Raw genomic sequence first — 10,640 nt, forward strand, 5'->3', positions numbered from 1 at the left:
CAACAGAGGAATAGATAAGGGAAATGTGGTACATCTACACAATGGACTACTACTCAGCTATCAAAAACGATGACTTCATGAAACTCATAGGCAAATGGATTGAACTAGAAAATATCATCCTGAGTCAGGTAACCCAATCACAGGAAAACAAACATGGTATTCACTCACTGATAAGTGGATATTAGCCCAAAAGCTTAAATTATACAAGCTACAATCCACAGACAACATGAATCTCAAGAAGAACAACCAAAGTGCACATGCTTCACTCTTTCTTAAACGGGGGAACAAAAGCATTCATAGGAGGGGGTATGGAAGCAAAGTTTGGAGCAGAGACTGCCTCACATTGGTATACAGCCCATATATATGACCACCAAAACTAGATAAGATTGATAAAGCTAAGAAGTACATGCTGACAGGAGTCAGATGTAGCTGTCTCCTGAGAGGCACAGCCAGAGCATGTCAAATACAGAGGCCAACGCTAGCAGCAAACCACTGAGCTGAAAGCAGGATCCCTGTTGGGGAATTAGAGAAAAGATTCAAAGAGCTGAAAGGGCTTGCAACCCCATAAGAACAACAATGCCAACCAAGAGCTTTCAGGGATTAAGCCACTACCCAAAGACTGTACATGGACTGACCCAGGGCTCCAGCTGCATATGTAGCAGAGGATGGCCTTGTTGGGCACCGATGGAAGGAGAAGCCCTTGGTCCTGCTAAGGCTGGACCTTCCAGTGTAGGGGAATATGGGGGGGAGGAAGGTGGGCAGACGGGTAGGGAAAACCCTTAGAGAAGAATGGAAGGGGGATTCAATAGGGGACTTCTGTTTGGGGATCCAGGAAAGGGAATAACATTTGAAATGCACATAAAAAATATCCAATAAAAGACAAAAGGGAACATGGCCTGCCTAGTGTACTGTGATTGGTGTAGCACTCTGTGAACCTACCTTTCTTTCAGCATTAAAACATTTATCGTGTAAGGTGTGACACTTCAGTGAACATATGAGAAAATAATGACACCCAGCGTCCCACTACTAAAATAAACCAAATACTAACCCTAACTTACTGAATACGATTTGCGGTTGATGTTTTCTGTAAAAAACTCTCTTTTTATCTTGCTATAAACACAAGTGTTGGGCCCTACCTTGGGGTGTTTCCCTTCCCCCTGGCTGAGCCTTTCAGCCTGCTGTGGCAAGAGGTTGTTGATGACCTTGGCAGCTGCTCTTGCCCCTGTTTTGGGGTGGGGACTTTCCAGGACGTTATTTCCTGGTTCCTGGTTGGGGTCTTCCAACTGCTACTTTGAGACGTGTCTAGTACTTTTCCACTGCTTTTGCCTCTTGTATGTAAGGAAATCTCAGTAAAGCCTGGACAGCTTTCTCGCAGGCCCACGACCGGTTCTAGTGTGGTAATGATGCAGGAGTCCCAAATGTAGGTTCCACTGGGATTGGAGAGGACAACTCAATGAGATCATGCCAGGAATCCGGCCGGTGAAAAAGGAGGGATATAGTGGGGAAAATGGGCCACAAAAGGCCTCCAGTAATCAAGATCCAGAAGGACCACCAGAATTGAAATCACGTGCAACGAAAAATAAAGATTTGGGCTAGTGTTGAGTAAACCTTGTAAAAAGCGACAAGGTAATGATGATAAGATGTTTTTTGTGTATGTGTTCTTTTAGAGTTATGCTAAAAACTAAAGAAGTGATGTCAATGCTCATACATTCGTTTAGTCTTTGGACCCTGACTAGAGACCGGTTATACCCTAGACAAGAGAGAAAATGGGTTTAAGAGAAAAACAGTCCTTCTGGACTCTCCACAGATGCTTTGGTTTTAAGTCCTTTCAAGAAAGAAACAAATAAATAAAAACAGTTTCAATTGACCTTTGGAGCCCTGCATCCTAGATAACTGTTTATACATTTCAGGAAGAAGAATATTCATCATCCAAGGTCTTTAGATCTTTGGCTGTTAACAAATATGTTCTATCCGTTTCAAGGCCTGATACAACTCTCCCTCTCCTCAGCAACTGAGCTGTAATGAAGCAGTGAGAACTCTGAAGCTCTGGAAGGAGAGTGTGCAAATGGGTGTTCCCTCGCTCAAAAGTGAGTCTCTGGAAAAGCCACTGCAGAACCTGGTCAGTCTGGGTGGAGGTAGTTAGCAAGTAAGCTATGGCATTTCCCAGTAACATTACCGGTAGTGTCTTCCCTGGAAATTCTCTTGTATCCAGGAGACACTAGAATCTTCTGTGATGTCAGCAGTGTTGAGGTGACACCAACTGCCTGAGCGATTTTTCATTTCCTAATGGGTTCCCGAGGAGGCATGTTCTCCAGGATCCTCAGTCTCTTTCGGAGGGACAATCATATCCGTGCAGAGACCAGACCAAGGCAGAGGGAGGCCAGCCTTCTATCACGTTGGAGAACAAGACGAATGGAAAGGTCCTTGAGGAGGTCACGTGAGTACTGGGCAGGGCAAGGGGAGCTTCCTGGAGGAGGTTGGCTTGAGCTGGTCCTTCCAGGAGTAGGACGTATGATTTAGAGCCTCAGTCTTCCTAAATGTCTGACCCAGACTCATCAATTTCTGATCATTAGTTTGACAGAGAACCAAGAACTGTTATATGTCAAGGGGCTTTCCTTGGATCCCTTTAATGTCATGGGCAGTGTCAAAGAATACCAGGATGTGCCTGTGTAAGAATAACAAAGTGTCTCTCTCAGGATAGGCTGTTGAAGCACTTCATTCTCAGCTGTGTCCTGTAGACTACGTGGGTAATTGATGCCAAGAGGGATACTCTCCTGGTCATATATCATGGTCTCAGTTACTTTGTACTTGAACACACGTGACTAGGGATTCAAGATGTTAAACAGTTTGCACTCAAGGACTTACCTGCCTCACATCATACATTAGCTTAGAAGGTCCTCGAATTCTTCTTGTTTAGGCCAGCTTTAGAATTTCAGTGCAGAAGAATGGCTGTAGGAGGTGTGGTCTATATCTATGATGGCATATGTCACCATATGGCTATGATGGTGGGGAACAGGGACTGAGCTGAGTTCAGCTTAAAGATAGCTTTCTTGCTCCATCAGGGATTCACTCTATCTGTAGAACTCTTCATCCTCAGACTTCTGTTTTAGAGTAAGCATAGTTTTTCTTGACACTATGTCCACATATATGCCTGTTTACTGGTGTTTATCTACCTACAGAGTCTGATCAGAAGGCATCATCCCAACCCTCCACGACACCTGTTGAGGAGGAGAGAATGAAGCGTTTGGAGAACCTCAAAATTGCCCTCCACAAGATGCAAAAGGAGAGAGATGAACTCAGGAGAATCCTGGCGGATTACCCAGGAAAGAATTTAAATGACACGTAGTCACAGTGCAAGTTCTGTTAAATCCACATTTCCTCACATCACAGTAGGCTACAACTCCAGGGTGGGCTCATGGTCAAAATCACTTTCCTGATTGCATCAGAATGTGAAGATCAGATGGGAATGAGATGGTGGCACAGGCTATTTTAATTCCTACAAACGTAAATCATAGCCTGTGGCCTCAATTACATACTGGGAATGAGGGTAGTAGTGTGTGAGCTCTCAGTGTGTGGTTTAAGTAGCCTGGACAGTTGTTGGGTTGTGGGAATTTCTAGGTGCTCTGATTATGAGCAATCATTGTTGTAATTGACGTGGAGGTGCTTTGGGTTCAATAGGTCCTGTGAAGAGCTGGAGGGGCCTAATCCCTCTTGCTGCCTCACATGTCTGACTGCACTGTCAACAGGGGATCATTGCTTTTCTCAGATTTTATTGATTGTATTTTGAGATAATGCCACATTCTTGTATTTATTTGGCATTCTAATTGTATGAGAGAGAGAGAGAGAGAGAGAGAGAGAGAGAGAGAGAGAGAGAGAGAGTTTTGTGTGAGTTTGTGTGTGTGTATGCATGTGTCAGTGCGTTTGTGTGTATAACTTAAGATCTGGGTATTCTGTGTTCTGATTTGGCCTGAGAATTATCCTATGTCAATTTCCATGACATGATAATGATGTGGCTGGGAGCCTCACTTTGAACAGTACAACATTTCACATCTGGTCAGGTGGACACACATGGGAATCTTCTGGTGTGTGTTATAAATTCTTTTCCCTGTAAATACTGTCCATGTTCCTTTGGGTTTTCATGTAGCAATAGATTCTATGATTGAGAATTGTTACCTAAGAACAGGAGAATAGGCTTCATGGGTTTAAGTTGGAGCCTGGATGGTGGCACAGGACCCTCGAATGTTCTTGGCAAGCTAGTCTATTCCTTCAAACCCCGTCAGGGAGCTCAAGCAAATCAGCTCCCTCCTTTTGTTTGCTGGCACTGCTGTCCCCGCGGCCATAATAGTAAACTTAATAAATACCAAATGCACCCAGTACCAAGGAGCAAGGGCGTGGCATGTCCTAGGCTGGGGTAGTTCAGGATTCAGTCTAAATTCATGTAATTCTTGAATCCTTCATTCATAATGTTATTTGATCCTTGGACCACGCCTGCCACAGGAACAAGTTTGAGTCCGAGATGCTCATGATGCAGCACGAGGAAGTGATGACCGACATGAAGAAAATGAGCGAGCAGATCAATACCGCTTTGGTCAAATGTAAAAACCTTACACTGGAAAATGACTGGTACTGGTGAGTAACTTACAAGGTTGTGACCCCAGCACTAGGCACAGCATGTGTCAGCCCATTCTTATCTTTGAAATAAAGTGAGGATCAGGCTTTATAGTGTTTGAAGCAGACCAGGAAGCCTGTCTCTAAGGAAGGCTCTAGGACACACAGGACACAGAAATATTGGCCTCCAAGGGACATTCTAATAAAAAGGACATATAAGCACACATAATGATTAAGTCCTCTTCTGGGAAAAACTTGAATCAATGGTGTCAGGTTTTTGAGAATTGCCCTGAGTCTTCTGGAATGTTGCTCTTTTCTCCATTTGACCTCTCTCTAGGTTATGCTCCATGGCTACTGTGGACTTGGACTATAATCTGGGACTCTCTTCTGATCAGGACCCTAGAAGGAGGAATGGACTTGGAGAAGTGGGAGGAAGTTGGAGACTGGCTGGGATTCACCATTTTTTCTTTGTGTCTCAGCCGCAGCTTCTGCCCCCTCCTAACTGAGTGTTTTGAGCTGAAGAACAATGCCCAGAGAGCATGGAATGAGTACAAAGGGCTTCTAAGGGATCAGATTGCACTGGAAGAATCCTTTAAGGAAACAACAAGGTTCTGTGGGGAAGCCAGTATGAAAATACATGTAACAAGCAGCCTAAGGTAGGATGAATGAAACATCAAGGGCAGGTTTTCCTGATATCTCAGCATAAACCAAGTCAAACCAATTTAACCTTTCTCCAAATTATCCAGACACTCTCCTAGGTCTCATCCAGTTGTTCATTTCTTTGCCCATTTACAAAACTTTCTGTGATGCTAGCTTCATGCAAGAAACTGGAGGATTGACAACCAAATCCTCCTGCTCAACTAGAAAATGCATTTCCTTAAGGGGGATCTGTTGATCACACATTGCACACTTACATGCCATTATGCTAGAGGGATGCCATGTTGTAGCCGTCTTTGTAGTGCACAGAACTGAGTAGAGTTCAGTTCAATTGCCAAAAGAATGGCTCTCACTTTCAATTATGATGGGGCTTGAGGACTTTCTCTCCTTTTCCCCGTACATTAAAAATGGTCCCTTCTGCCTTTCCAAATGGTGGTTCATAGTGACGGAGCTTGAGAAGGAGTGTGTCAGTCCTGTTCTATGTCAGTGTTTTAGTGTTCTTTCCTGGGGCTTCTGTCCTGGAGCTGACTGGATGAACAGGGATGTAACAAAGGCTTCTCTCAGGGTGAGGGTTTGTGTGAGATATGTGAGGGTTAGAGGAAATTTTCTCCAACTCCCTCAACCTCGTGTGCCCAAGAAGTGCATTCCCCATACAGGTTTATTCTATGAGGGATGGATAGCAGTGTCTACGCTCTCACTTGACACATTTCCTTTGCCTAATCTGTATTCAACAACTGTGCTTCCAGAAGGATGGCCTCCTCATTCTTTTCTGCTTCTCACTTATGATTTCTGTCCTCTCTCTCTCTCTCTCTCTCTCTCTCTCTCTCTCTCTCTCTCTCTCCCTCCCTCCTTCCCTCCCTCCCCCTCTCCATTTCTCTCTGACTCTGTGTGTGTGTGTATGTGTGTGTGTGTGTGTTTGTGTCGTTTGGCACAGATTGCGAACATGGTTATGGCTATGGTACATATGTTACATTGGGAGTTGCTTGTTTTAAGTGTTTGAGGTATGGGTGCTTACATATAGAAGTGTGTGTATATGTGTGTTTGTGCATATGTGTGTATGTGTGTCTGTGTAAACACAACAAGTTTCTGAACACAGACACATATTTATATATATTGTATTAGTCTATATGTACACATATAGAAATGTAAAAGAGAGAAGAAGAGGAAACACAATGTTTCCAATTAGGTTTAAACTGTTCTTAATGGGGTTTTGATTACTATTGAAATTATTACAGTGCGAAAACTATTCATCAACATTGACATTACTTGGAGAAATCTCAGGAATGGGGTACAGGGATGTGAGGAGAGGCTGCTGTGTGATGTCCATGTACCTGAGTGTGGAAACTGCTGACTCAGGGCTCTTCTGCCTCCTTTGCTCTCGGTGTACAGTAACACTGGAAGGTCATGTGCTTGTTGTGTCTTCTCAACATCCTGGTTATGTTAATCGTTACCTGCCACCACGTTCTGTCCAGAATCGCCTAAACTTGGCTGAATATACCTTGGCTTGGAGTTTGGTCTGGAATTTGTTAATTGAAAGATTAATTTGCTTAGACTTGAATCTGCAAGCAGAAGATGTCCAGGAGTTATGCTGAGGTGGAATCACATCTTTGCCTCAGACAGAAACTTAGGCTCAAAATCGTCCAAAGCACTCACCCTGTGTTGTGTTGTGTCACTCTTAACCATTGTTATTCAAAATCATTTGATCTGAGTGAAAATCATCTGCAAGGAGGGTTTAGAAAGTGATGACCCTCAGACATTGCTGGAGGTGTCAAATGGGTAGCCCTGTGAGAAGCCATGTACAACTCTTGTGAAAGTTCAACCTTTGACACAGCGATTCCAGAACAAGAAGTAGGTGTCAGCAGAGAAACTGTGGCACATTAGTGTGGTAGTGGTTCACCTCAGAGCAGCCATGAAGCAAAATTATCCAGAAGTCCACCAGTCAGAAAGTGGAAAGGTACAATGTTGTCCAGCATTTCCATGGACTGTGGCTGAGTTTGATTATACCTGCCAGCATTTGACTTTGAATCAGTCAGCCTTATCTCACTCGAATTATATCTGATAGCATCCCATTACAAGTTTTACCTTGGATTGTGGTTATGGAGATTTCCTAGCTGTTTGTGCTGGTAGTTTGGCTGCCCTGTCAGGTACTGTATCCTAAAGGGACCTCATATTGAAAAATGCAGCTCACTTTGCATGCACTGGGAAACAGTAAGCCAGAGGACAGAAGAGGCTCACCTGCCCCCACCCAGTGCTCTGTTGCCTGAAATCAGCCTCCTGTGCACAGCCTTGTGACCTTGCTAAGCAGTCTTGGCTAACAGGCCTAGATGTCACATTTCTAATTTATGATTTTAAGGGGAATACACTTTATTGGCTGAGCGGTCTTTAGCCTATGCTCACTGTGTACTTACCCCATTCCAGGTTTTTTTTGTTTCTTTTTTTTTTTTTTGGTTCTTTTTTTCGGAGCTGGGGATTGAACCCAGGGCCTTGCGCTTCCTAGGTAAGCGCTCTACCACTGAGCTAAATCCCCAGCCCCCAGGTTTTTTTTTTTCTTATGCCACAATAGTAGACTGGGTGATCTCTTCTATTATCATTAACTGGGAAACTAACCACATTCTGCAAAATACTCTGCTTGTGTGTGTGAACAAATATATTTGGGTGAGTTCAAAGGTCTGTCTGTCTGTCTGTCTGTCTGTCTGTCTGTCTCTGTATACATGCCTGTCTCCATGGACAATATAATCTTCTAATGACCAGGATGAGGAGAGAATGTAGGAAAGTCTGTAGGATGCCCTGAATCAGAACAAACTGTTCACTGAGCAAAAGGCCTTGGCTGAGAAGATGCGGCATCATTTCGGTGTCATTGAGATGATTTGAAAGCACAGGATGAGAGGACCCAAGTAGATTACCTGTACTTATAAACTGTCTTATTGGGTGTGTGACTTTCATCATAGTTATCAGCATCTGTCAGCTAGGAGCAGCTCAGAATATTATTCCTGTCCATTTTAAAAGAAATTCCATCCATGAAGTGTATGTGATCCATAGAAATTCTGGCTATTGTGTACTGATCCCTCCAGTCTGAGCTCTCTTGTATTATCTGAGCCCAGTGCCTTAAAGTCTCCCCACAAATAGTTTTATGATAACCATAAACAAAGGAGTGGTATAGTTTATTTTCTGCATGAGTATCTCCTTTAGAGTTCAATGCCTACCCTTGGCAAGATTTCCATGCAGTATATTCTTGCCAAATATAATATCACTTCAGTGTGCATGTACTTCTTGAGATATTGTTTCTGTGGGTCTTTGCAGATATTCAGGTTGTAAGTGGACCCCAGGCATATTCCTGCACTGGAGGAATAATGATAGTCTTCATTTCAGTGATGGACAGGCCTCCAAGGCCTTCCTATTGTTTTCTAGGTTGTTCACATCTCTCCTCAACTGACGTTGAGACATTGCTACATGATTTTAAAATATAATATATATGGACGATTGTAATTATCTGCTGTTCACTGTTCAATTTTTAGCAGTTTTAAAAGCTGGGAAAATATGCAGGCCTGTGGGATCTCTTACCCTTCTGTCTTGGGCATGAGAAAATGACCTCAGATGAAAGATCATCCTGGATTATCCTGCTGACTTGTGCGCTGTGTATGGGATAAGTGACATGGCAGGTCCTCACCAGGCCTTTTCCACCCCTAGGTCTGAACACTCCAGCAGACGCTTGCCCATGGCCCAGACCAGGACTACAGCTCTCAGAGACAGACCTGTCCAGCAGGAGCACTGAGGGTGCAAAGATTGACAACACCTCCCGCATTTCAGTCCTTGTAACCGTTCCAATCTTGGACTGAATTTGAAAGACCTTGAGATGTGGCATGGAACACGCCTCACGTTTAACCCTTTGACGACTTGTCCATCAACAACCAACCACCCTGTATGAGGCAGGTCTACATTCCTCTTGAAGAGATTTTACCATCTTCCCTGCCGTTCTGCTGTGTTTGCAAGGCCAGCAACAGGCTGGAGTTACATGTTGAAAAATCAGCATGAATTGAATGCTGACTAATTTACTTGTTATATTTGGTTTTTAGTTTGAAGTTTGGTTGTTTTATGCATTTGGTTTTATTTGTTTAAGTTTGAAGTTTTGTTTCATTTGTTAACTTTAGTGTATGTAATTAATATTAATTAATTAATATTCCTAAGGCTATATACATTGAACTCATTGACTCCCCAATTTAAAATGTTCTTGAATAAATTAATGTTTGTCTATAAATAAAAATGTGACCTTTAACCCTTCACTCACAAGGCGGTCCTGAGTCGTGTGTGGTTCTTCCTCCTGTAACAGCACAAGTGTAAGGCAACAGTGGTTTTCTGCAAGTCTCATGCAGCGTAGGCTTCATCATCAGTTCACAGCCAGCCAGAGCTGTGCAGGAAACTGTGCTCTTGATGTAGACAGTGTGTCATGCTCTGTGGAACCCCCCTTCATGATGAAATATATCCTTGCTTTATCCTTGTGCTCACAAATTTAGCTTCCTTTATAATGACAAACAAAGGAGAAACACAGAAGTATTTCTCTAATACATTAGAGGAAAGAAAACAATTCAGTATGGGAATGTAAAATGTTCAGGACACACAGACTTTGATTCCTGTGGATTCCTTGAAATATAGCATCAACTATGACTGCACATTTAATGAATTCCACCAATTGTAGAGGAATGAACATTTTTACTATTTTTGTTGTTGGTTTGTTTGTTGTTATTGATAATGATGTTTTGCTGAGTTCATTTTGATATATATCATAGCTTCTTTTGGGCGGAGGTCTTACAGTTTTGAATTATTTCTTTTTTTGCAATTTGTAGTGGATATTTTTATCTATATTTCAAATATTCTGTCCCTTTCCAGTTTCATCCCATAAAATCCCTATTCTCTCCCCAGAATGCCTACCTCTATGAGGGTGCTAACCCACATGCCTGTTGTCTCCCTCCCACCTCCCCATATTCGTTTTCATGCAATTCTGCCAGCGGCCAGCAGAGGGCAGTGGATTTCACTGGGATGTGATGTGACAGAGAATTGTTAATTGCCCCTTAGGTCCTCTGGGATTCAAATTCTCAAACAGATGAGCCATGTCTCCAGTCCCTGTCCTGGACTTTTGCAATGAATTCTATTATTTACAACTTGTCTGCCAATTCTGTGAGTTCATTGAGAGAGCATTTTCTAATTTGTCATTAATGATTTTTTTTAATGACCATTTACAGAAATTGTTAAACATTATTTCCCTGTGCACATTCACTAATGGGCTTATATTTGAAACAGATTTGAAAAACTAAAACACTATATTTAAAAAAACGTAATTCAAATGGTCTATATACATAAGCATAATACAGTTGAAGAAA

General features: G+C 42.7%; 1 protein-coding gene across 1 annotated transcript; it reads left to right on the top strand.

The window, feature by feature from the left end:
- Positions 1-1,277: 1,277 nt before the first annotated feature.
- LOC148000866 (disks large homolog 5-like) lies at positions 1,278-9,555 on the top strand. The gene is made up of 6 exons (XM_087587170.1): positions 1,278-1,602; positions 2,009-2,437; positions 3,180-3,342; positions 4,498-4,629; positions 5,088-5,264; positions 8,953-9,555. Exons 2-6 carry the CDS (start codon positions 2,287-2,289, stop codon positions 9,035-9,037), a joined length of 708 nt encoding a protein of 235 aa, XP_087443296.1. The 5' UTR covers positions 1,278-1,602; positions 2,009-2,286; the 3' UTR covers positions 9,038-9,555.
- The last annotated feature ends 1,085 nt before the right edge of the window (positions 9,556-10,640 follow it).

This window comes from Rattus norvegicus, chromosome 15 (assembly GCF_021556685.1).
Source record: "Rattus norvegicus strain SHRSP/BbbUtx chromosome 15, alternate assembly SHRSP_T2T, whole genome shotgun sequence".
NCBI classification, from domain to species: Eukaryota; Metazoa; Chordata; class Mammalia; order Rodentia; family Muridae; genus Rattus; species Rattus norvegicus.

Excerpts from the sequence above, each read along its gene's own strand:
- LOC148000866 (XM_087587170.1), top strand. The coding sequence starts at position 2,287 with ATGGGTTCCCGAGGAGGCATGTTCTCCAGGATCCTCAGTCTCTTTCGG. Across the intron at positions 4,630-5,087 it reads CTGGAAAATGACTGGTACTG|CCGCAGCTTCTGCCCCCTCC; the intron begins GTGAGTAACTTA and ends TTTGTGTCTCAG. Across the intron at positions 5,265-8,952 it reads CATGTAACAAGCAGCCTAAG|GTCTGAACACTCCAGCAGAC; the intron begins GTAGGATGAATG and ends TTCCACCCCTAG.